Consider the following 26,965-nt stretch of genomic DNA (forward strand, 5'->3'; position numbering starts at 1 on the left):
GTGTTAAGCGTTACTTAACCATGAGTACAGACGACGTCAGAAGAGCGTCGGTACTGTCAAATTCTAGTTCCGCATCCTCCGTGAATGATATGCGGACCATGGAAGCGAGCGCTGGGGTCGCTAAGCCGTCTAATAAAAGACTGCAGTTACAGGTGTGTAGGCTACTCACGTGGCCTGAAACTGAAGTAAATTAAAAATTGATTTATTCATGCCCCATTTTAATATGTTTGATATTAGTAATTTCTGACACATATCCTTCAGGAAAATTGAGTGTAGGCGGTAGGCGCCTGGAACTGTATATTTCTGGCCTCAAATGTACATACCAATCTCCGATGATACGTCGCCAGGGTTGCCAGCAACGTGGATCAAAAATTATAGCTGCGATTTTGTGTGATGACAAGAAAAAAAGGTCATCACTTTCCTAGCCTATAGTCCTAATCACAACCCCATTGGCATCAGGTCTACTTATGCCTAACAGATAACTAAGAAAGTGCATCAATCTCACCCAGGCCTCACCATAGCATCGTTACCACTCGGAGTGCAATTGATAGTATTCGTATCGCCCATGTGGCTTTTGTGATATTTGGTGACCAATGATAATAGGGACAATTTAGTTTTATAATTCATTGCCCTTCAGAATAAGGACTGGTCCTATAAATAAGGAAGATATCGACCCTGTCTATGTCCGTAGCCTTGAAAACTATTCCTGTGTACGCAGTTGAAGTCTGTCCGCGAGGAGAACGAACATCTGTCGGGCGAACTAAGGAAATTTCGCGAGCGAGCGCTGAGATTTGAAGAAGAGAAAGTTGCACTGACCACAAACTTCAACAAAGCAAGCCAATATTATTTCTTTTTTTTTCTGTTGAATTACTATCTGACATGCGACCTTTTTCTCTGTTCAGGAAAATTCCAGGAATTTAACAGAAATCGCACGACTCCAGTCTCGCTTGGAGAGGGGCGAAGCTTCCCGTCAGTCCGTCGAATTCGATCTGGCAGTCGTCAGGAAGAGGTCCAATGACGCGTTGCGGTCTACGTCGCAGAGAGAATCGTCACTTGTCGATGAAAACAGAGCCCTGGCAGGTGACGGGCAATTTGACATTGTGGCCGCTTTCTGGCTGATTGTGAACTGTGTGATTGTGTTACAGCTGATAAAGCAAATTTGGAGACTAAGGTTGATGATCTGGAGAAAGCGTTGCAAATCGCTCGCCGGGTCACGATGGAAGACGAAAAAAGGATTGCGTTTCTGATGGACGAAAAAGTAAGAACTGCAAAACGTGATCTATAACACGTTTTAACATGGGCGGCCAAAGGGCCACCTGCGGTTTACGAAATATTGTGTGGGCCATCCAGGCATCGCATCAGCAAGTGATGACAAGAAATGTTGATATCCTCAGTTTATGCCTGAAAAGCCAGCTGATGACTATAAAGAGGTCATCACCTGGGACTCTTTTAAGGGGACTAGCAAGTCAAAATTTTCAATTTTTTTCTTGGCTTGAAATATCAACAATTCAACATAGTACCTATACTCTTACCTCATGGCCTTATCTTCAGTGTTGGGATCAAGTCACTACCTTCGAGTCACGAGTCATTCCGAGTCATGGCACATTATGACTCGAGTCAAGTCAAGTCAATCGATTTTCAAATGTGACTCGAGTCAAGTCAAGTCACTCGATTTTGGGAGGTGACTCGAGTCAAGTCAAGTCACGAGTCAAGTCACAATTCAAGTCAAATTGCCTTTTCGAAGTATAAGGCATGATTACGTCATTGCATTTTCCTAGCTGTCTGAAATACATATTGAGTGGTCATTGATTCTGAACCGCTAAACGAATATAGAGTTGTATAACACGCAAGAAGGCGCTGTATCGCTCACATATATGTAGAACTGATAAACTACGTAAGTAATTACATAGCCTCAGTTGATAGTTACCAGCCAAAATAGAGAATAGAGAATTGATTGAGAACGAATTGATAAGACGCAATACATTACCCATGATACAATTCGAGCCTGCGCCAATGGTTGGGTACTATATGAAATATATTCGAATTCAATTTCAATAATACAAGAGGTTTGGTTAAGGTGAGAACATAAATATACATTTTGTCATTCAATTACTTTGCTACTAGTTTACGACAACGTAAGCCATAAGTTTCGATACCTTCGTTTGCGGTCAATTTATTTGTGAGAGAATAATTTAGGCTCAGTAAAACGCACGATCATTGAATGTGGTCACTCTCATGGGTTACACAAGCGTTTCGCGAAAATCCAAACATATTGCAGATACAGATTTTTATCGACACCGATTACTTGAAGACTTGAAATTGACTCGTGAATTTTGCTCCGAGTCACGAGTCAATCCACATTTCTGATACGCCGAGTCAAGTCAAGTCAAGTCATTTTAGCAAAGTGACTCGAGTCAAGTCAAGTCATACGAAAAAGGTGACTCGAGTCATCCCAACACTGCTTATCTTACCCAAAACATAACTAAAAACTTCGTAATTTCGATTTTCATCGGCACCGGTTTAGTATCTTTTATTACTGGTAAAATGTTTATTAACGTTTTTCTCCATTGTAAAATTTTGTTTAACAGTTTCATGGTAAACCAAAAATTTGTATGACATATATGTCCTATAGTCAGGGTTGCCATCGACATGGACCCAAAAATAAGGACATACAAAAAATTAGACTAGCATTAAAAACCGTTTTTGTACATAGTTTGCATTTATAAGAGCCGTAGCAAATCATATTCCATACTTTTCGCCAGAAACAATCTGCTCCAGCAACTCCCACTCATTAGAAAGAGCTTCATGGATCTCACGACAGCTCAGGTCTCGGTTTAGCGTTACTGAGGGTCGAAACAGCACTTCGTCAGCCCTCCCCAAAAAGGCGTTGGTCTTGACCCCCCCTCCCATAGGGTGACAAACCAAACTTTTTCACCCTGTGATTAGACACGTCAACCAAGATGGGAAAGACTGTGAACTAAGTTTAGACAAAATCACGTTTGAGCGTAGGGAGCGATAAATACGAGTAGCAATGCTTGAAGTCTTGGTCCTGGCCGAAGCTAACTTCTTTAAAATGTTGGAATCGGGGAATATTGCTTTGAACAATTGCGATGTGAAATCGTTGGTGAGGAACGATTCCAGTTGTTGACAGTATGGAATGCCCAGGTACCATCAGCAGCAGCTGCCATGTAGTCTGTGGTCGTTGTTGCATGCTGATCGACTTGCCAAAAAATTATTCATCGACTGGCTCAAATTAATCATTATGACATAATTGTGTTTTGGGGTATCAATGTGAGTTGAAATAGCGGTCTTTCATATGGCCTCCAAACTAATGTCACAAATGCGGATATTGCAATGTGCGAAACACTCGCCCTTCAAGCTTCGTTAGATACCTTTGAATTCACTCTCATAATCGTCACGAAAAACGTTTTTACGCCTGCTCATTTTACCTGATCAGATTTAACCTTATTATTAGCTAAAACTATATGTGCAATATAATTTAGATAAATTTATCAATGATTTATAGCTTAGCTACATTTTAACCCAACTGTCGACTCACTCGACTGCACTGCACCTTTTTTCACTGCGTAATAAAAATGCTGCCTTCCCCACATCTTATTCTGCTGTAGACTAGACAGCAGGAACCTGATACTGCTGTTTACTGCTAAAATGAGGTCCGCTGTGATAGCTTGGTACAGCCTAAACTGCTATACCACCACTCAGACTCACCGCCCTTATACGTGGCGAGATAGTTGCGGGTTCGAGTTTGACCGAGGTCGACTTCAGAATTCTTATACCTAAGCGTTGGAAGTATATCTAGGCTCCTCCTCGCCACCTTATCCGTTTAAGCGGTGTCTTATAAAAAAGCCTAGAAGTGGGTCGTGTTATAAGTCAGCAGTTACGAACTAAAAATGAAGAATATGGACCTGGTGTGAATGACCATAGTAGTCGACAAACACCATGAATACCTACAGACAAACTCACTGCCCTAGCTATCCCACCACCTAGAAGCAAAAGCATGTGGTGTGTACGTCACGAGAGTTCCTTTCATTTATGATGTCATAAAATCTCTACGACAATGCAAAATTTTAGAATATTATGCAACACAAATACCAGAGTAAAACGATCAAATTTCTTTCGTGGTTGAAAATAAGACAAAAGAAGGACGCAAGACGAAAATAAGGACATTTCTTAGAAATAAGGACAGTTGAGTTTTCTAAGACGTGGCCCTTCAAAATAAGGACAAATCTTAGAAACAAGGACGGTATGGCAACCCTGCCTATAGTATTCACTCAGGGTTTTCTGAAAAGCTAACATCGAGACCTATGTTATGCTAAGAGTCGTTTCGTCTAGGTCTACCTTGCTCTGAATTACAGAGCTTCATTCACAGCAAACTTTTTGATAAAATGACCTGAAATTTGAAATTTCAAAATGAAATTTCTCCAAGAGGGGTTGCACATATTCCTTCAAATTTTAGCATAACACAGCACTGTCCTAGTACGTCCTAAAGAAGGCGATAGATTGAAAAAAGGGCTTCACAACTTTAAGATTTCGCATTCCCCGTGTCGGTGCATTTTTTCACCTTCAAATCCACAATATGCAGAGTAGAACATATTTTTTTGTGTATAGCATAGCGACTGCGAAAATTTCATGGTGATGGGGATAGCCATCTGAAAGTTAGGTTTTTGACTTGCTAGTCCCCTTGAAAAAAGCAGCTGTCCAGGTTCAGCAATAAATTACATATATTTATTTGATAATGTGACTAACTTCAAGATTTGACAATCCGAACAACAAGATTTGACAATCCCAGTTTGGAAAGTCCTTGTCAGGATAAGATATGTGGTGCCGGAGTGATAGAATTTGCAAGATTAAAAATAATAATCCAAATTTTTTAAATTTATTATATTTATATAATAGGCTGGTTGCACCACAATTCCGATGGTCGATCGTTTTTTTTAGAAACAAGCCGAGGCTGATCATCTCGCATCGGAAGCCGTGTTACGGAGCCATCACGATAAACTCGTAGAAGAGAAAGCAAATCGTGACGCCGAAATAGAAGAGTTGAAATCCGCCTTGAAAAGTTTAGAGGCGAATCTTATTCGAAAGGAGGAAGAACTTCGCGAAAAAATCGGCGAGACCAAAGTACTTGCAGAAAAGTGAGTCATTCCTTGTTTTTGTTGTTTTGACAGGATTACTAGTATTAGCAGGATTTTTTTTCTAGCGTTACCAGCGTCTAATAATATTCTGTGTGGTTTCCCCAGTGACAAAACAATGAAAATCATTTCTTTCCTCTTCCTGTAAAAAAAACTGATTCTGTGTTGTTTTGTGATAATATTGTCTTCTCTGACCAATGAAGTTCATCCAGGTTGGCTGTCATGAAAGCTGATCCAGTGCTTTACTACCAGATTGAACGGTAACGTATAGCGCGAAAAATTTGGTGGGAATCATGCTAAAAGCTTGACAAATAATTTCTTTAAATTTGCTCTCATGCTGATTTTCTGACGTCAATTCCTTTTAGTTACCGAATTCGTAGTAATTTTTGTACGCTCGTTAGCCTGACTTCCTCTGACCGTGTGTGGACAATCCACGTATGATGAAATATCTGAATTTTGAGTGCACTTGTCCCCTGTTTTTCTTTTCATGGAACACAAGAGTCATGAGTCACGTTGGTTCTCTCTTTCCAGTGTTGAGTGCTGCGACATATATCACTTTTTTAAATCGTTCTTATCGTATCTGTCCACCGCTGTGTCTGGACCGAATTTCTGGTTCAGCTTAAAGAAAAATATCAATTTTTCGTCATGGTTCCTTTATTACTCCTTTAGCGCTCGACCTTGTATGAGACATAATGTTCTTGGGAAATTTCCACTCGCTGAAACTCACTAATTCCCATCATGTTATTTATTGGTGGTGTCACATTCCTGAATTTGTAATACACCTGGAAAAAGTCTTAAATGTAATAAGTATTGTGATTATTATTGACATGTCAAAAAAAAGTCAAAACTGAGGTGATGAGTCGAAAAATCGTCAAAATTGTTTACAAAGTCAAATTTCTTCCGCAAGCTGCATTTCGTGGGTGTCGTAGACTTTGCACTGTCTGTGAACTTATGATTTGACATTTTACACCGTATAGCCAAATTTACAGGCCCGCTGTTGTAGATGGCCTATTGACTACTGATTCTGAATGATAAACCATCGAAATGAACAATTAAATTGAAATGGCCTGATGATCAACACACTTGAAAACGAGTGAAATTTAGTAGGTCCGCTAAGCTCACGCCGATATGTCAAATTCGAATCTGAAACTTGACTGTGTGGTGTTCACATTGGTTCTCGACGTATGAGCAGATCACGAAATGTTGAAAAAGTCAGATTTAGGTTGCTGTCTTGCAAGTGCGATGTAAACAAGATTGTCGGTATGAAGAATCAGGTGTGTTACCAGCCCTCCAGCAGTAGGCCTATGCACTGTACTTCAATGCTGCCAGCAAACAACTTCTGCTGTTAAACTTTTTTTCTCCATTCTTACCAAGATACTTCGTAAGGACAGACAGCTCCAACAAAAATGTAGAAAAGTACTACAATGCTAACAGTATGTGCAACAATGCCTAATTTAAATAGTTTGTGCAAAATTTTGTAATTTTTGGTGCAAAATCATCGCGGTATTAATAAGCTCTATATGCCAAGTAGAATGTAGGGTACTTTAAGTTCGTTGTATCCTGCAAGCTCTTTTTTCTGTTATAGTTTCACTGACTGAACTTTTCGATTCTTATATTTTTCTAACGGTCTCTATTCTGCATGAATAAAAGACGCCTCCCTGTATTATACTTTTTTACGTGTAAATGCCTGAATGGACTGTACGGGACTCGATATCCTTGCATTTACATTACGAATCTGACATTATTAATTGGAAATTGAATATCGGAGTACTGCACCAATTATCAATTTCATTTACTAATAGCTTTGCTAGCTTTTGTTCATAACAAAAAAGTAGGGCCCCCGGCTGTTGCATGATAATGCTTTGAATTACTTGATTATCTGCAAGAATATGATTCTTCTGCATGGTTGATGGGTGGATAATATTCATTTATGATGAAATCTTTTAGGTACTGTTGGTAAGCTTGTCATATTCACAACGATTCCAATGCAGTGTCATTTGAGGGATTAGGATTATCCATTCGGATAAGTTGTTTGTACAATATTTCAATAGACACGCCCCGACATGATGATTTGAATTACCCATATAAAGATTCATAGTTGCAACCTGCTGATAGATTGGCCGGTATGACCATTCTACACAATCTGAAACTGGTCATCTGTTATGATAGTGCAACTGAATGAATTCATATACTGTACAATGCTATCCTTCTTTTAAATTGTTATTATGAAGGATTAACCATTGAGTTTGGGTCGTCTAAGACATGGTTATATAATGTGTTGTTTGAGGAGGGCTGCGCAGCAGAAAGTACGGTATTGCCAACTGAAACTTCTTACGTTTGGAAATAATCTTGAGGGCCCTAAAGACACGAATTGAAAGTAAAAACTCCGTGAATAACCTTCAATTTTGATAAAATGATGTGGAATGGCAGCCTCGTTCTTCAACTTGAACATTTATCTTCTCTCCTTACCGAAAGGCAGGGTCCCGTATGTTATCATGATATTTCTTTTAATAATACTTGCTGTTGCTATTACCAGGGAACAGCATGCCAGAAGAGAGTTGCACGATAGGACGATGAGGTGTCGTGTTCTCGAAGAAAGTGTGGAGGCAGAAAGGGCGGCGCACTTGGAATCCAAATTCAACGCGGAAATCGTTCAGGTAAGTTTGGATCTATTCTTAGGATGGGATTGATGGGAGTCTTGGGACACTCTGAACCATTTCCATTCATTACAATTTTTCACTTCATGCTGGTAACATCTTTTATCGAAATTTTTTCCATTTCAACTTCAGACAAATTTCTGCATGGCGCTGGCGGCACCAAAAAGAATTCTGCACTAACCGATCATGCATATTGCCTTTTTCTAAAATTTTGGTGGTCATGTTATAAAAGTTTGCTCGAAATACTCAGCTTACCGTTTGTGAATAGTTGTGACCCGAAATAACATTCATGAATGATCGACATCAATGAGATTGATATTATAACGAATTTGTCGTTGTCTAATGTAAAAAATCCAGCAAGTGTATGGGATATATCGTGATTTCATATGTTCATTGTATCATAAAATGCAAATCCGTCCCATCGGGGTGTCGGATACTGCATGAATTAATTTTAAGGTAGGCCTAATATATGTAGCAAGTATAGAAATTTCATTCTCAGATAAATATCAATGTAGCAGTAGTCTGATGCCTTCAGAATACATTGTCCGGTCGAGGCTATATAGACCGTGAAGCATTGTATTCCCTTGCAAGTCCTCGTCGAAATTGTTGGCAAAGCGACGGAAGATATTGATTTTATGCAACTACTATGACTTGCCTTATTCACTCCCAAAATATTCCACTAAGCCAAGCCTGAACCCAAAAAGGTTGACCCAACCTCCGCCCCAAATAGTATTCAGCGGCGGTCAATGTTATCAGCGGAGCTACTCATGTAGTAAACTTTTATTCCAGTGTGTAAGAAGAGGAAGAAGTCCAAAACCTAACCACTTGAGGGGGTAGTGCAATTAGGTAAATGAGTAATCCAAAAAAGTAAAAGTACTTGTTACTGACCACTGAGCACAATGATTTGGTTAACCGATTTCAATGATCCGAGCCGTGTAGTGCGATCATCTGACGATGGTACTTTCTCTCAAGCTCAAGCACCAAGAAACCGAAAGCGCGTTCGCCAATCAGCAAGAAATGAGCAAAAAGCTGGCCGAGGAACTCGAAAATGCGAACAAACGCTTCGAGGAGTTGAGCAGCGAGGCAAACTCGGCCAAAGAATGCGAACACGAGGCTAAATACAAGCTAGAAAGGTACGGCGTTGCGTCGCGATTTTTACCTGTACCTGCCCTATTCCAATGCGGAAGCGTTCAAAGTAGTCGCCGTTGGTACTCTAGTAGTAGTGACGTTGTGAATTTCTAATCCATTACAAGTAAAATTACCGGGATTATTTCCAAGTAAAAAATTAAGTCTTGCATACCTGGTTGTGCTTGACAAAATGAAAAGTGTTCAAGTAGCAGAAGTGGCAGTGGTCTAGCCCCCGCTTGTCAGGATTGTCGGGATAGCATGAAGGGGTGGTGCAAGACTTGGTAAACCTTACAAGGCTATATTTGCACCTTCCTTGTCCAGCAGCATATGCGCATCATGCACGCATTATGTACATTATGTACTACGTATTATGTACAGATCGTGAATATGTATATCATGAGCTGGTTTGTGGGTGTATATAAAAACATACTATATACATTCCTATTCTAAAATTATGAAGTACGCATATCACGTAAGACGTTTCAAAAAGCAGATTTGGTCGAGGGTTCGCATACATTTAGCAGGAAATCATAGGTGGCCATTTTCGAGATTGCAAGATATATCTTCTTGACTAATGTAAAATGACTAATATCACTACGAATCGGTACAATCTTCAAAGATATATTCAGTTGCCGTGATACGGCGTTTTACGTGGCTCCGAAAATTTCTTTGATAAAAGTGATGCAAACTTGTAAAACTACTTTCTACTCCTCAAAGTACGTAGTTGTGCCCAAAAAATTGAACAACTAGTATTTCTTGAGTACTTCGAAAAGTAGTTCTTTGTCACTGTCCACCTCCGTTGCAATGCCACTTGAAGGGCTATGCAAGTTCACGAAGACGCCAGAAAACAACTGGAACGTGATTCTTCGGAGAAATCATCACGCATCATGGAAATGACCACTCAGTTATCGAAGCAGCAGGAAAATTTCGACGCGCTCAAAGCCGAACTGAGCAAGGCTCGAAAAAGACAGGTACCGCATCTATTTGGTGACAGTAGTAAAATATGATGTGCATAAGTAACAAAAAATATCTCGGAATTGCGCGCAATTGCTTTGACCTATTCCAGACCTTGAAAGGGTCAAAACTATCATGAATGATGGCGAAAATGTTTGCCGGCGATACAAAAATACTAGGGAATACAATCAGTTTCATGTTATTTATTTGCAGATTTACTTGGAAGAGACTTACAGCGGAAACATGAGAGAAGTGGAGCTGCTTTTGGCTACATATTGGGAAGATCCCACTGTCAAAACCGGTACGTTGTTTTACTTTTAAAGAACAAGGTACGCCGTTAAATAGGTTCTAACACAAAATATTGTTGTAGTGGTGTAGTAAAACAGTATCACATATGCACAGCATATCTTATGCGATCCTGTATACATTTTATATATCCACAAGGACCACAACTGTTCTTGGTATGAAAGTTGTAGAGTGATAACTAAATATGTGTGGTGTACGTCACACTCAGGTTATTTCTTTGTTTGATTTTCCATTCATTTTTGTATACGTCATTAAGAATCCACAACCATCAACATGGTTCTTCTGATGTCCCAGTTAACAAATATTTATCTGTTTATTGTGCTATCACCGAAATGAATGAAATCATTTCATCTCTCAGTAACGAAAAAGACGAAAGGAAAGGACCTGCAGCCAGACCCGAAAATGATTCTCGAGCGGCTGCGCGTTTGCTTGCTGTCCATGAAAAAAGACGCCGATGAACTAAGGGTCAGTGATCTGTTATGTGTCGAGATATGCCAGAATATTCATCGCTTCTCTTATCAACTCATTAGAAATCCTTGGAGACGAGCAAAGCTGCGGAAGAACGCATGCAGAGCGACTGCAATAACTTCAGGGATAGAGCGTTGTCCCGTGAGAAGGACCTTCAAGAATCGCAAGTACGCCTTTACCGCCTATTTACCTGTGAAATTTGTTTGAAAAAAGGTGTGCGCCGTAGAAGACATGCGGAATAGTGAACCCTTCTCTTCCTGTCCTTGTCGCCGTTGGAAAATTTCGTCGTATCTTTGACTTGCGTATTAGGGCTCTTCAAAAATGACTTCTTTTCTCAAATCGTACTGGCTACTTGATAAAATTGTTAGGTTACCTAATTTAAGCCTACACACAAAATTTGGTTCAATTCCAGCCAGCTTTGCTACAGGAGAAGAAAGTTTCTATTTATTATATAAAAATTGATAATAAAAAATTTGAAAATTTTCTGTTTACCCCATGAAAGTGTTAGGCTGTCTATAGAAACGATGCTCACCAAATTTGGTTCAATTCCAACCAGTGGAAGCGGAGTTATTGCCGTCGAAAAATTTGGATTTGAATAAAATAGTATTTACGGTGACCGATTCTTTGTTTATTTATTATAGTTGTGCTCACCGTAAATACTATTTTATTCAAATCCAAATTTTTCGACGGCAATAACTTCGCTTTCACTGGTTGGAATTGAACCAAATTTTGTGTGTAGGCTTAAATTAGGTAACCTAACAATTTTATCAAGTAGCCAGTACGATTTGAGAAAAAAAGTCATTTTTGAAGAGCCCTATTGCGTATAGGAACGAGGGAAATCGAGTACCTCAGTGATTGGAGTATTATTGATGTTGTCATAACATGAATCACTTGTAAAGTTCAATTATGTGCTTTTTGCTTGGCGACAAGGAAACAATGTCAATTACATCAATATTAATTTCAGAAAAATGTTGTTCCCATGAATGAAGCTGCGTAGCATTATACTGCAATTTTTGTATGTATGTTTTGTAACAACCAAGCGAGGTGTCAAGGCTCTCATAGCGAGGATGCAGCTATCAATTCCACAATTCTCGATCGTCGAATAAGTGTCAGTGGGCATGTCATTTCTGTACCCGAAAGGAATGATCTTTCACTACTGGACTCAAATCATCACAACTGATACTCGAATTGGTGTGTCCTTTCCTGCTTGTGTCTATCTATGCGTTACGTTTTCACTTCAGCAAGAGATCCTGAATTGCCGCACGGAACTGGACAGCATCCGAATGAAACAAGGCGATTACGAGCACGAGACCGACAGGATGAGACGGGACCTGGCGGAAATAACCGGCGAGTTCGAACAGCAGACGCGCAGATGCGAACAGCTGGAGAAAGAGGTTGGGAACTTGTCTGTTAACGCATGCGAACAAACCCCGACCGTGTCTCGCTGTTCCGCAGTCGGGAAATCTGATCGAAAGACACAAGCGCGAGATGGAAGCGCACCTGTCCTTTTTAAGGGAACTGCACCACGCGCTCGGGCCGCACGCTCGCGGCATCACCTCGTTGACAAAGTATGCAGATGCGTTTCAGTCGATAATGTTGTCGCGACTCCACATTTATATTTTGCAGGTTTACGTGGGCTGAATTTTCAATCGGAGTTCGTGAAGGCGTCGATTCCGCTTTGAGCGCGTTAAGCCGGATGAAAGACGAGGTATTTGGTGTACTTGTTTGGTCTATAAGCTCCAGAACATGCCGCGACTATGGAGCTGCGTAGAATTGAATACCGTAGTGATTCGATTCTGAGTCGAGTATCGCACATTATGACATCATAACAAAATGAATGATGCGGAAAGTTCAAAAATATCACATGAGGGAGAATTTGGTATTTTTCCGACCGTACAACTTTCATCGCGCTTTGTGTCGATGGGTTAATCACAGTCTCAGATCTGCCATTTCCACTAACCTGTGTAACTTTGTAATGCATGTGTCATATGCTGTGATAAGATCAATCGAGGTTTCAAGACCACCACAGTGGAAAATAGTATTGAAACTATAATTCTCGTTGATAAATTAAAGGTTTTTTAAAATCCCTGACGACCGTTTCATGCCGTATTTTATTGTGTGGTTTTGATATGGTACCAGTGCTAATTGTCTGTTTTGAAAAAAATTCGCCGAAAAACGTTTAAAAAATGACATTTTTGCCTGTCAATTTTGTTCCATTTTCGAAAGTTGCTCTCAATCCTACCACATCTACTGTACAAGTTGCGATGTGATGTTTGCAGAGTAATCGACTCGAGGTTTCGAACAACCAGCTGGAGAAGGCAGTGCAGGAAATGCAGCGCGAGCACGAAGCCTCCGTGGACAGGCTCGCGCGACAGTGCAGAGAGAGAGAACAGGAGGCGTTGAGGCAGAGGACCCAGCTGGAGTCTCATTACAACGCTCTGATCGAAGAGATGCAGTCGCGGGCTCAGGTACTGTATTTTGATGACTTTTATCGTGTACTCAATGGTACATCACAGGGGTTGTCAGTCGTTAGTCGCTGGTCAGAAAAGAGTAAGCTATATCCTATTTTTCTTTCCGACTGCTTTTGCCACTCTGAAAACTTGGAAACGATTTTTCGAATAGAAATCCCAAGGACTGTGTGACGAAGCGTGGGAACGGATCAGAGCTGGCGACGGTGTCACCGAAGCGTTGCAAGCGGAGTGCGTTCAGTTACGCGGCGAAAACGGAAACATGCAACAGGTATTTGGGCAATTTCTAGGAATGTCTCCAGCAGCCAAATACATTTCCAAGGGTGATTCGCGATATTAATTATAATAATATATAGAGCGCCATGCAGATTGATTTGTCTACGTTAAACTGGTAAAATATATAGGGTGTAAAGATATGTGTAAAAGACGGGGTCACAAGGCTCCGAGTCGCAAGTCAATCTCACTTTTATAGTTTTGACTCTAATCAAGTCGAGTCATTTTCAATTCACCGTCAAGTCCAAGTCAGTGAGCGGAGGGTCGAGTCCGAGTCATAGTGTTATGACTCTAGTCCAAGTCATTGCGTTCACTGTTCAGTTTTGAGTTCAATCCGGTTCAAACCACCGTTATCAACACCGCTTGTGGGAAGAATGGCTCGCATTCACAACATCCTAATTTTCCTCGGTCCTTACAGTTTCTGGCCACATTTTCCCAGTATCAGGACTGATGGACGAAATACCTATAATGCGGTGACTTACTATTCTTCGAAGTTACAATGAAATGTCGGTCTTGGCCGTCCTAGTCTCGAGTCGTATGACTTGGTTCGAGTCATGCACAATGGCTCGAGTACAAGTCGAGTTCAATACACAAATTGACTCTAGTAGCATTTGAAAAAATGACTCGAGACAAAAATTGTGACTCGAGTCGAGTCAATACAACCCTGGTAAGTATTCTAGGAAAGGTTATGCCTCAAAGCTGTAATAGAAGCGGAACTAGTCTATAATCATAATTTTGACGTTGTGCTACTCATTTTGTTACGTTGCGGCCTAACGATCATGTCGATGTTTTCCGAATGTAAATAAATTCAATAAAAAGTAGCAAATGTGCGCTATTTTAGTTTTCATGTTCTTGCAGGAAAGGAACGCTCTGGCTTGCGCCTGCGCGTTGCTGCTCGGCTCTTTGTACCCGGCGTTGAGAGCGAGGGACGATCTGGCGAGACAGAGAGACGTGCTGATGCGCATGAATGAAGACTCTCTCGTTTTTAAGAAGCAACTTCGGTTCGGCCGCATTGAGATTGTTGTCCTTCCCGGGTTTCTCTTCATGTCCCGTTGTGTTCAGAATACTGGCGGAGACTCTTTCGGAAGAAATGAAGAAGCCAGACGATTTCAAAAGTGACGCGCCTTCCAGCTTCAGGCATATCCATCCTCTCTTAAGGTAACGATATTACTGCAATAATACTGTCGCAGTTGTGGCTTGTTGATGGATGGATATTGCCTTGAGGGGAAATAAGTTAGCCAGTCCTGCAACTCGTGTATGTCATGAATGATCTTTTATTGACTAAAATAAACTTGAATAGTATATTCACATTGAAATAAACCCGTATATTGTCGGCTGACACTATCAAGGGTAATCGTCGGCAACATCGAGGGAAAGGACGGAAAAGCAGGTAGTATCGAAAAGTAAATTCGGTCCAGTGATACAAACTTAACCCAAAACCACCTTCTACTTTTGACGATCAGAAGTGCAAAAAATAAGCAGTTACGTTCGAGCAGGAGTGCAAGTAGTCTAAAAACATTGTCACTTGAGTAAGTAGATCAAGGGAGAAAAACCTACTTGAGTACTTTGAAAATGGAGAAGTACTTTGACACTGACCAAATCGCATAGGCATTACATTTAATTATTCTTGACAGCAGAATGCGCTGCCACCATTAATGCAAAATGAACTTTTGAAATTGAAAATCAACTGTTGCGCGCTCGTAATTAATTACTTCTGTGTTCTCTCATTCTGCTCGTTTTTTATCAAGGTTCCGCGTGGCCGTAATTGCCGTCTTGGCCGCGAACAGAATCAAGATTCTCGTGAAAAGAACGAACGTGACCATGTTTGCCTGCAACGAGTCTTCGGCCAGTTCGAACAGGGTGATTGTGGTAGCCGGAAAACCCAGCCAATCGTCGGAATCAGGTAACGCACCATAGCACTGAGGACGTGATGATTTCATACGGCCCGCGAAGCAATTCTGAGTAGATTGCAAAATGTTTGTATTATCCATCACATTTGGATAAACTCTAAACGGTAGAAGCGAAGTTATTTGGGTTTTTCTTTGATAATACTGAGATTTCCCTCCGTCAATGCTATTTATTCAAATCCAAAACTTCCAACTGCAATAACTTGGATTTGGAATTGAGAGAAATTTGTTTTGCATCGTTTTCATAGCCAAGGTATCAATTTCACGGGGTAGCCACTAAAATTTGAAGAAAAAATTTAAATTATATTTAAGGAAATTCAAAATTTTTTAACTGTAATAGCTACGCGATTACTGGTTCGAATGGATTCAAGTTTTTTAAGCAACCTGACAGTTTAATCACCTAGCAAGCAAGATTTGGAGAAAAAGTCCTATTGTACAGCGCCGATTGATTTTCTCTGAAAAATACCCCTCCCCTGCTTAGATTCTTCACCCGAAGTGTCGCAGTCTGACAGCGCCATGATGTGGCTCTGCAATCCGCGCGTCGTGCATTCGATACGGGATTCCATGTGCGGTCTGGTCCAGGCGCTGGACAACAACGAAGGCAACAAGAAAGGTACGGTTCTATGTGCGGGCTGGCACCGATACTTTTTCAGAGCGCTCAAGTGGTTGTAATTTTAGACTACTTTTCCGCTAATACTTGATATTTTTTGTACAAGACTACATACTTTTTAGACTTTGGATACTGCAGTATAAAGTGGTTTTGTAATACGTCCGCATCCCTTTTACCAGTGAAGCTACATGTCTTTGAAATTTCTGCTTTTACTTGTAATCGTGTATAAATTTATAATATTACTTTTACCCGAGTAGCTACACTGACTACTTCGACCACCTCTTCAAGCCGAGTGCAATATTCGTTGGGACGTGTCAAGATGTGACTGACTTCCGTTTCGCAGGTTACATGTCGAGGGCTGTGATTAAGACGGCCAAAAATTCTTTCCTGAACGTGTTGAGCCGCACGCATCCGATGTTCTCTTCTCTCGTTTATACCTCCAGCGATGTTGTACGGTATGGATTTATTTCCGCCTTTACAGTTTCGAATCAAATGAAATTGCCTTTTTCCTGCATCTGCAACTGTGGTTCAGGAAGCGTTTTGTTTGTTCAAAATCAATTTGCTGTCTGAGACGGCCTGTGAAAATAGGCAGATTTATAAGGCGGTACTATGTGCCGTATGTGGTTATTACCTCAAAAATAGTGCGGTAACATTGTGTGTGAGAAGTAAAATTGGCTGTAAAAGGTATCTAGTGACAAAGTACATCTACTTGTATGGATTACTCTGCTAGACTACTTTCAATTCTGCTTGACGATTTTGATGAAGTTTAGCCTACTTACTTTTTCGCTTTGGGTTTTGTGTAGTGGAATGTGTTTTTTGTGGCGTGTTTGTATCGCTTTTATCGGTGCGATTGTTATAACAGTCGGGCGAAATGGCCCCTGTTAGTAATTTTGCGTTAGTCTCGAATAGGGCTGGGCACAATGATTCGAGTCGAGTAATAAAAGACGATTTTTTCGAGTACTGAAATTATACGCTCGTGGCAACTGAAAGTTGATTTACTAACGAGAACTATAGTTTTGATACTATTTTCCACTGAGGATGCCTTGAAACCTTGATTGGCAGTGTCGCAGCATACGAGACATAGTATAAAGCTACGAATGTTACTGGAAATATCACATTTCCGAAGTCGTGATCACCCCACAATGTTGTCAAGAAGTGCAATGAAATCGGTATGGTCGAAAAAATACAAAAGTATCTTTAATGCGACGGATAGCAGGCATTATATTCTCGGTGGTGGCATAAAAGGTACATATTTGAACTTCGACATAGTACGTTAGCCGCCGCCATCATCAATCACATTCCCACGGAGCCATGGCGCAGAGGTGGTTGGAATCGGAAAACATGGCGCTCAACAATGGAGACTGACCTAGCGCAACGGGGGCTGTCGCTTGAAGACGCCCACGACCGCCTACGTTGGAGACGCTTAATACGAGCCTAAAACCGATTATCTCGATGTTTTTTGTTTCCTGTTTTCTTTTGCCCTTTTCATTTTTATTTTGTCCAATTGAAAAGCCGATATATATACATAACTCGAAGCGAAGTGTAATTCAGAATCGAATCACTCGGGTATTCGATTTTGCCCAGCCCTAGTCGCGAAGATGCATGCTGCAATTCAGAAAGTTACTCTACTTATCTGAGTACTGGGCCTTCGTTCTCTTCTCGAAGTATACAATCGAATATTCGTGACGACAGATTTCCCGTCGCCGGGAGGGGCCGTTCATTCTTTCATTTGTGTACCTTGGAGTCGACTTTTATCGAAATATGCCAACAGGAGTTGGTGTGTCACCTAAAAAAGTGCATGGAGGTTAAGCTATCTGTCTGCTTGAGTATTCCAAATTTCATGCTGGTGACGTAACATTTGGTGATACGATTTTTGATATCTAATGTTTTCTGTACTAATTGCTGACAATTACCCTGATGAATGAATGTTGGCCGAAAATATTCGTGTTTAGTTCGATATGATTATATTTTTCAATTGTATATTGAAGTTCTGTACCTACAAGTCTGTTCATCCACTTGAAGTAATTTTGACATGTCTGGAGCACTGATGCTGAGTTTTCCTACCGCAGAGAACGGTCGTCGTTGATGTGTTTGCTGTCGGAAGGACTCGAAAGGTTGCTGCACAGATGCAAGCTCACAGAAATTATCAAGCTCCACACGGCCGAGGTACGTAATGACTATAGCGCATGATTTTGTGAATTTCCTGCTGAGAGGAGCTTGCTTTGCAGTACGCCTTGTCCACGTTGCAACGTCACCTTCTGAGTTTCACGGAGAGACTGCACGCGACTGAAGTCGAGAAAAGAAACTTGCGGAGCGCGGAGTCGAAATTGAAAGCTCGCATTCAACAACTCAGTAAATGCGAAGGTGGTGAAATCTAATGTTTTGCTTTCAATTGGGTTTCAGGGACGGACTTGTGCAAACTGATGGATTAAAACATGCAACTAGAACTAGAACTGCTCACATTTCAAATTGCGCAACTAGATATATTTTTAATGCGCCATCTAGAACTAGAAGTTTCCAAAAAACCAGTAGTTGGTGGACTGCCAATAAACTAAGTTGGTAGTTTGTGCAAGCCTGATCGGATGAAATTGCCGATATCTCTTCCGCAAACAGGTTTGGCCAGGGGTACGCACTTCAAACTGTGGACTTGATTCTTGTGACTTCATAGGTGCGTGCTATATCATGATGGATATGACTTTTGTGTCGCTGTATTAACATTTCCGACTGGATTGTTCCAATTTCCATTCTAGCCTGCCGAGTGTTTAAAATGTGGTCGCAAACCTTATCCTCATGACCAACCTAAGTTCTCTCCATGTTTCCAAGTCGGTGAATATGTATGTATTCTAGGCCTAGTTTTGCCTGTAGAACGGAAACGGTTAAGCGACAGTTGTCTACAATCGTGACAGCTTGAGGATGTATGGCAATTTCACTCACGAAAGCAATTTAAGTTATCGCAAGACAACTTTCTACCTTTAAAAGTGCAAAAGCGAGCAGTTTTTCCCGATAACTGGAGTAGAAGTGGATGTAGTGTAAAAGTAACACCGCTTCTGCAAGTAGTGCGAGTAAAATAACTGCTTGAGTACTTGAAAAAAGTAGTAGTACCTCGTTACTGACCACCTGCGAATGTTACACACATCGACACGAAGAAGTGATACGAACGTTGATAAGCACAGTTCTTTTGAAATCTGCGAAGATTACCCCTGACGCATGTCGGCCAAGAATGTTAGGGTTTATTTCAATACGTATAGATTATTTATTCAATTGTTTATTGAAGATGTTTAACTCGGAACAAATTTATTCCAGCCGACTTGGAGCTCGCCAGAGAGGAAGTCGCCGATTTCAAGAACCGCGAGAGCCGGCTAGTCTCTAAAAAACGTTTCGAGGGCGCGTGCACCGAGCTTAACGCGGCCCTGGAGAGAGAGAATCAAGCGCAGAAACTCCTGCACGAACAGAACGACAAGCTGCAAGAACTGAGCGCGAAACTGGACGAGCAGTGGACGGACGGCGTCGAAAAAGAACAGACGCTATCGCAGGCTATCAAGGTTTGTGGTGATATGCTTGCTCGTGCGCTACGTGCATTTTTATGGCTACCCGTTAGAGGTTATCAAAGTAGCCGACGTCGGGACTTGAGTGAAAATTGTGCCGGGAATTTCTGCTCTATTACAAATAGAAGTTGCAATATCCTAGACGTGTCAAATTTGCTTGGACTGGGAGTAGAAAATGAAAATGTACACTATTAAGCAATGTTGGGATCAAGTCACTACCTTCGAGTCACGAGTCATTGCACATTTTGACTCGAGTCAAGTCAATCGATTTTCAAAGATGACTCGAGTCAAGTCAAGTCACTCCATTTTCGGAGGTGACTCGAGTCAAGTCGAGTCAAGTCAAGTCACGAGTCAAGTCACATTTCAAGTCAAGTTGCCTTTTTGAAGTTTATGTGAGGCATTATTACGTCATTGCATTTTGCTAGCTGTCTGAAATACAGTTTGAGTGGTCATTGATTCCGAAACGATGAACGAATATAGAGTTAAATATGCATGCAAGAAGGCGCTGTATCGCACACATATACTTAGAAGTTAACTACGTAATTACGTAGCCTCCGTTTATATGGTTACCAGCCAAAATAGAGAATAGAGAAACGAACTGATCAGATGCAATACATTATCTATTTACAAATAGATATGATACAATTCGAGCTTGCGCCAATGTGTGAGGACTATATAAACAATATTCGACTTCAATTTCAATAAAACAAGAGGTTTGGTTAAGGTAAGAACAGAGAACAGAAATCTACATTTTGCTATTCCATTACTTTACTACTAGAGTTACGACAACGTAAGCTGTAAGCTTCGATCCCTTCGTGCGCGGTCAATTTATTTCTAAGAGAACAATCGAGGCTCAGTGAAACGCACCGTCATTGAATGATTGGTCGCTCTCACGGGTTACGCAAGCGTTTTGCGAACAATCTAAACATATGCAAGATACAGTGATTTTTATCGACACCGATTACTTGATGACTTGAAATTGACTCGTGAATTTTGCTCCGAGTCACGAGTCAATCCACATTTCTGATGACTCGAGTCATCCCAACACTGCTATTAAGTAGCTTGAACAAGTAGATTTAGCCGTTGATTAGGAGTGGATATTTTCGAAATCGCAAGATGTGTTACAGGACAAACCATAATGACTGATGTCACTACGAATAGGCGGAATCTTTGAAAACATATTCAGTTACCGTGTTAAAGGGGCGGTGTCAATGCGATTCTATTGTCAATTTCACTCGTAAAAGGGTTGCAAACCAATCCACTCTGTTGAACAGTTTTTTAGACAAAACTACTTACTTTTTACAGTTGGGAAGCAGTTTAGGGATGAGTTTGTATCACTACTATGAATGAAATTGTCGTAAGAACCGCATGAGAGAACCCTTGTACTACGGTAGACAGGGGTTCCTAAACAAGGGGTCGCGACTCCAACGGGATCGTTTGCCTATTCGCTGGGGTCGCGGAGACTAAAATTAAATACCGATGACTATTAGAAGAATGTCAATTAAGCGGATGCTATCGGCGGTTCATTTCTGAATACTTAAGTTTTTCAAAATAGTAGGAAAAACTAATGCGAACCCGGCAAACAAGGTATCAGATCAGCCGAAGCGTCATTTACAGCGCTACTATAACGCAAGGTTGGTGTATGGTTATTAGTATATGAAGATTAATGTGTAGGGAGCATAGAAACCAATAGGACGGTTATATTTCCTTCCGGGAAAATTACAAGTGACCGGTAGTACTGTGTTCATAATATAATACGTATACAGGACACACGTAATCAGCACGCCAAATTAAGAGGTGGGGTCGCGAAACATTTTCAAATCGAAATTAGGGGTCAAGACAAGTTTGGGAATCCCTCCGGGTAGCGGGATATATTTTCGAAGATTGCACCTATGCGAAGTGCCGTCAGTCTCTTTCTGTCGGACAAACGTCTTGCAATTCCGAAAGCAGCCGTTTAGCTGCTAAAAAAGAACAAGAGTACTTCTCCGACTTTCATCTGCTTTCGCTTTCTGTAGCCTTGGCTATGTCTTGTAGATACATAAGAAACTGCTACTTGAGTAATTGAGCATAAATATACCATGTTACTTCGACTGAAGTAGCAATTATTTCTTTTGGCCACCTCTGGTAGCAAAAAGCTTGCACACGCGCTCCGTACATTTTTATGTCTCCCCATGCCCTTTAAGAGCCTCACGGAAGTAAAGATGGAGTTGAAGCGATGCACTCAAAGCAAACGGGCTCTCGCGAAGCAGGTGATGAGGCTGGAGGAGGAGAAGGGATCTCTCGGCGACCGAGTGTCGGACGCCACGGAAGCGCTGAAAAGAACAGCTAGGTAATGCGTGTGACGCTGCCAAAGTTTGCCGTCCTCGGACATGTTTCGCGTTTTCAGGGAGAAAGACAGTCTCGCAGCCTATTTCCTGTCGATCGACAAATTGCTGAAAAAAACGCCCGATAACCCATGTGAACTTGCGGTAAGAACTGAGTGTAGAGCAGAGGTCTCAAACACGCGGCACGTTCATTTTGTCCGGCCCGCGTCGGCATTTTGGATTTTGAAGTATTCGACAATATTTAACCGCCACATATCTTTTTTTTCGTTTTGAGAACTTGAAATTCGCTCTAAAACCACTCCAAAAACCGGAAACTACTCTGTAAATGTCACTATCACATCACTTTCAAAAGTTAGCCTGCAGTGTGAGACCAGCTATTGTGTCACATTACCTGTTCATGATGATTTCAACTTCAGCTTGACCTGCTGATGACTTGGGATTAAAAATTGTGATTTGGACTTGGGCATGACCTTTTGTAGAATTAGCCCATTCGAACTCGGACTGAATGAGTGATGAAATTAAAATGACTTGAGATGAGTCGGGTCAAACGTTACAATCAAATAAGGACTTGTGACTCGGAACGCACTGACTTGGTGTTGGTATACAACAGAGATCTCAAACACGACGGCATTTTGGATTTCGAAGTATTCGACAACCAGGCGCGTAGCCAGCCGAAAAATAAGGGGGGGTTTGAAATGAAAGGGGGGGGGTTCGATTTTTTTCGAATTTAGTAACGTAGCATTGATTCATTAGGGTTAAGTACATGCGATGCGTAAATAACGATTATACAACATCCCCGTGTTGGCGATTATAGGCGTATGATAAGCTTGTAGACGAGTCCGGAAGTGCTGTTAATTAGCGACTCCCTGATCTGTCGTGAACAATGAAATACGCACGAGTTGAACATTTGAATACGCGCGCTTATCAACGCGCTGAACAATTAAATTCGCGCGCTTGTCAAAGCGTCCAACAATTAAATACGCCCGCTCATCAATGCGTCTTGCGTCTTACGTAGCCTCGGCGACGATTTAGGCAAGTAAAAATGTACGAGTTTTTATGGAATATGTGCTATAATGACGCCGATTTCAGGTGGTTCAAACCTTTTACCTCTTATAACTCAAGCCTACTGGACTATAACTGAAGACTAGTGGAAATCAATTACGCATGTTTGTACGCACGCGTCGAACATGATTGCGGACATTCGATGTCATTCAGTTACGAGATGTCACTCTTTAATCACAATCGCTAATCAGCATCAGCATATACTTGATAGCATTTTATCTAAGCCGTCGAGAAATAGGAGCCAAAGCCCATCCCAAGACGCGGTAGTTAGGCTAGCGATATCTTTAGTACTAGGCCTATTCCAGATGCGATTGTGTAGGCCTACGAAGATATCGTGCACACCAAGCCAATGCAGATGTGATTGTGAAGGCCAGTGACGATATCGTGCGACGCGGGCCTATTGCAGATGTGATTATTCAAGCCAGCGGAATTAGGCTTGTTGGAGACGCGGTAAATCAGGCTATTAATGATTGCCGAACGCGCGACAATGAATGACCCGATTTCGCCAATCATCTCAGCGGGAGATCGTGTCGCGTTACATTGTGCAGTGCAATGCCCACAGACGAATCTCGCTAATTAGCAACACGTCTTTCGTTAATTGGTCGCGCCTTCTGTTAATTCGCCGCGCGCAATACTGATAATATGACTTATTGAATTGCAAACGAGCATTAGCGTCAGAGCGGTCATTTAAAAAGAGCAAGGCTTCGCGTTAAAGGAGGGGGTTTCGCGTTTCTAAAGGAGGGGGTTTCGACCCCCGAAACCCCCCCCTGGCTACGCGCCTGTCGACAACATTTAACTCCAATTTTTTTTTGATTTGAGAACTTGAAACACGCTCTAAAACTACTCCAGAAGCCTGAAACTACTCATCAAACTTCACTAATACATCACTTTCAAAAGGTACCACGCAGTGGAAGATCAACTATTACGTGGCATTACTTGTTCATGATCGTAAAACATGACCCGTTGATGATTCGTGACTGAAAATTGTGATTTGGACTAGGGCGCGACCTTCTGTAAAATTACTCGTACTCTTCGCATCAAACGTTACAATCAGAGAAGGACTTTTGTGACTTGGTACAACCACGCACGCAACAAACCATGGTGTCCTATATGGTTTGGACACAAGCAAATCTCACGGCTCAGTGAAATTGGTGTACGTCACACTTTCCATTTGGTCAAAGGCAATTTGACGATAATTTTTACCGGCTTGCCGAGCATGAAATTTGATTGGTTGGTCTTATAGTATGACAGTTTTAGTTTGCAATGTTGTTTCTCAAGGCGGGGACAGACAGTACCCGTATAGCGCAAAGCGTAGCAGTTTGTGCGCTGCATGCGTAAAGCGTAGCGGTTTCACGCTTTCCGCTTGATTGGTCCATATCGGACCGTCAACGTTTTCGCAGGCGCCGATCAACACATTGCTGGGTTTGCTGCACGTGAATGTGAGCTGACTGGAATGGAAGCATTGGAAATGTACATTAGGGGTGTTCAAAAATGACTTTTTCAAATTGTGCTGGCTACTTGATAAAATTGTTAGGTTACCTAATTTAAGCCTACACACCAAATTTGGTTCGATTCTAGCCAGTAGCCGCATTGCTACAGGAGAAGAAAGTTTCTATTTATTGTATAAAAATAAATTAACAAAACTTTCAAAATTTCCTGTTCACCCCACGAAAGTGTTAGGTTGTCTATAGAAACGATGTTCACCAAATTTGGCTCAATCCCAACCAGTGGAAGCGGAGTTATTGCCGTCGGGAAATTTGGATTTGAATAAATAGTATTCAAGGTGGGCACACCTATAATAAATAATTAAAGAATTGCTCACTGTAAATACTATTTTATTGATAATCAAAATTTCAAAGAAGACCGAAGCACCCGATGAACGACCAGCAGTCAGCGCGTGTAGCGTATAAAGTTGAATATATTTCAACTCGATGCGCGCTCGTACGCTACACGCGAGAAACGAGAGAACACTTGTTTTAACGCACCCTGTGGGTATCGCATACGCTTTACACTATACTTGTCCTGCCTGTCTCGGCCTTCTGTAGGCGAAATGTTGACTTTCGATGCGTTTGCTAACAAAGTGAAATGCTCGCAGGTCACAAAAATATCGCCAGAGATATCAGACGCCGAAGCCGGTCCGGACGTAGTGGCGGCGAAGGTAGGAACTTCATGTTAACATTTATAACTAGATTGACCAAAGTTCTGTATCTGGCCACCCGAGGCCGGGTTCTCTGACAACCATATATCCATATGCCTTTGAGATTCTGTTATCGGAAATCAAATTTGTGAATTTTCGATCTTAGAAAGCGGTTCAGTCTTTCGTGAGAGCACAGTCTAGCGCTGTGTCGCGGATTACGTCGCTGGAAGACCAAATTGCGTCGTATCGAAAACACATCGGGGCTTTGAAAAGCGAGCTTCGGGATGCTTGTAAGAGAGAAAACGGATATGCCTCTGGTCTAGAGGTTTGTGATTAACTTTTTTAGACGCTTCACCGGGGTGTAGGATATTGTATCTTCCTAGTGTGGAAAATGTGTGACTTACTCAATTAGTGTTGCTCATTTCAATAATCATACCAGCATAAGATGCAGAATATCTATGTTGCAGCACTCTCAGGTGGGCAAAGTAGCCAGCATTGGTACTAAAGTACAAGCACATGTAGTATCGTCAATTTCTACTGCATCACATGTAGAATTTGTCATTTCCAAGATATTCAAATTAATTACAGTGGGAGTAGTAATTGAAAGTCTGAATAGCACTCAAGTAAATAATTCCGAGAAGTATGTATTCGAAGTATCGCATAACATGTTTTGATATGATGACAATTTCAATAAAATGATGATGATGACCTAGGGATCATGACAAATATATCTTTCCAGACGACTCATATCCCAACGCGCGACACGAGCTCACTGATGAATGGTGACAGAGACAGAGTGACAGAATGCTCCACTCCAAAGGATGGCGATTTCCAACCCCTGAGAGGGGTTCTTGCCGACGAGTCCAATTTCTCGTTACCACAGTATAGGCTCAATGGTGATCTGTAAACTTAGAGTCTGTGAATTCCTACCAATGGTCTTTCTTTATCTCTTCTTATTATCTACTCTCTCAACTAGTGTTCAAGACTGATATTTTTGCTTCGTTTCTTTGTATATCCTATCAAAGTATTTTATAGAGCAAGCTGTTTAGTGATGGTGTAGCTATAAATATTAGCTGGGTTAGTTCAGTCTCTGATTTCGTATGTGGCATTTACTCCGTGGAGATATTTAGAATAAACGTATTTTTACAGAGTAGTTCGTGTGATCGCAGACCGTTTTGGACAAGGGGTGTGATTCAGCTGCTGGTCACTTGCGAGTATGAAGGCTGTAGTCTGCGGTGATTGCTAGATTGTGTGATTTGTTTTACAAACGCGATCGGCTGATGAACGTAGAATGCGGTTGTTCAGAGATGACATTGGGGGCCCGTGCCAATTAAAGCGCTTCAGATCTCACCGATGCATCCGCAGGGCTCAACCAAAGTTGTTGATCCATATCATCTCGAAATTCAGTGAACAATGAACACTATTTGAAATAACACTCAACTTGCGACCTTCTAATGATACTGATTCTTTGACTCATACTTGTTGCCGGGTTCCGTATCGATTAAGGTGAAACTAGAATTGCTGACATCTTACTTGGCAACCAGCAGGCTATAGGTTGATCAATGCGAGTGCGCGGCATTAGTTCAGTTAATTAGCAATTTTGATCAGTTCAATTTTTCCTAATCTAAGGTTTAATAAACCACAAAATTGCGATACAATGAAACGATAGAAAGGTGTCGAAACGGCTTGGAGTAGTCTTTGGAATCAGTATAGAATCAGACACCCAACTTGGCCACATCAGAATATTTCGGATGAGCGTGAATTCGCTCTGTTACCAGTACTGTGATCGAGACACAGATTATGCTCCTGTATGAATCGCAATTTGGGTATTGCTATAGATTACTAACCATCTAGGATACAATACAATACATTGGGTTATAATTTTCATCTGAACAAGCTACACATACAATGTACAATGCGATAAGCCACAATGCAATGTAACGAACAGATAGGAGGATGTCGAACGACACGCA

The 26,965-nt window shown here is 41.3% G+C and overlaps 1 protein-coding gene across 3 annotated transcripts; it reads left to right on the top strand.

The window, feature by feature from the left end:
- Positions 1-16: 16 nt before the first annotated feature.
- On the top strand, positions 17-26,143 carry LOC145447046 (coiled-coil domain-containing protein 171-like). Of its 3 annotated transcripts, XM_080325476.1 has the most exons (30): positions 17-152; positions 719-832; positions 903-1,080; positions 1,146-1,258; positions 4,960-5,156; positions 5,366-5,413; positions 7,690-7,810; positions 8,783-8,943; positions 9,756-9,909; positions 10,106-10,193; positions 10,557-10,663; positions 10,729-10,833; positions 11,908-12,060; positions 12,122-12,234; positions 12,293-12,374; positions 12,946-13,134; positions 13,289-13,405; positions 14,266-14,408; positions 14,470-14,565; positions 15,156-15,310; positions 15,796-15,927; positions 16,268-16,379; positions 17,994-18,090; positions 18,153-18,288; positions 19,228-19,466; positions 21,653-21,798; positions 21,856-21,937; positions 24,951-25,013; positions 25,159-25,317; positions 25,732-26,143. In XM_080325476.1, the coding sequence occupies exons 1-30, from the start codon at positions 21-23 to the stop codon at positions 25,897-25,899; spliced, it is 3,900 nt and encodes a 1,299-aa protein (XP_080181602.1). In that variant the 5' UTR covers positions 17-20; the 3' UTR covers positions 25,900-26,143. The 3 variants fall into 3 exon arrangements, with proteins under 3 accessions (XP_080181602.1, XP_080181603.1, XP_080181604.1); XM_080325477.1 differs by lacking the exon at positions 5,366-5,413; XM_080325478.1 differs by lacking the exons at positions 17-152; positions 719-832; positions 903-1,080; ... (1 more) ...; positions 4,960-5,156; positions 5,366-5,413 and adding an exon at positions 6,925-7,628.
- The last annotated feature ends 822 nt before the right edge of the window (positions 26,144-26,965 follow it).

Source organism: Botryllus schlosseri, chromosome 9 (assembly GCF_051294905.1).
Source record: "Botryllus schlosseri isolate E-star chromosome 9, Bs_hap1, whole genome shotgun sequence".
NCBI classification, from domain to species: domain Eukaryota; kingdom Metazoa; phylum Chordata; class Ascidiacea; order Stolidobranchia; family Styelidae; genus Botryllus; species Botryllus schlosseri.

What these genes read in the sequence shown, in the direction of transcription:
- LOC145447046 (XM_080325476.1), top strand. Translation starts at nt 21, where the DNA reads ATGAGTACAGACGACGTCAGAAGAGCGTCGGTACTGTCAAATTCTAGT. An exon ending in GCGCTGAAAAGAACAGCTAG is followed by an intron (nt 21,799 to 21,855) that starts GTAATGCGTGTG and finishes TCGCGTTTTCAG; the next exon opens with GGAGAAAGACAGTCTCGCAG. An exon ending in GATATGCCTCTGGTCTAGAG is followed by an intron (nt 25,318 to 25,731) that starts GTTTGTGATTAA and finishes ATATCTTTCCAG; the next exon opens with ACGACTCATATCCCAACGCG.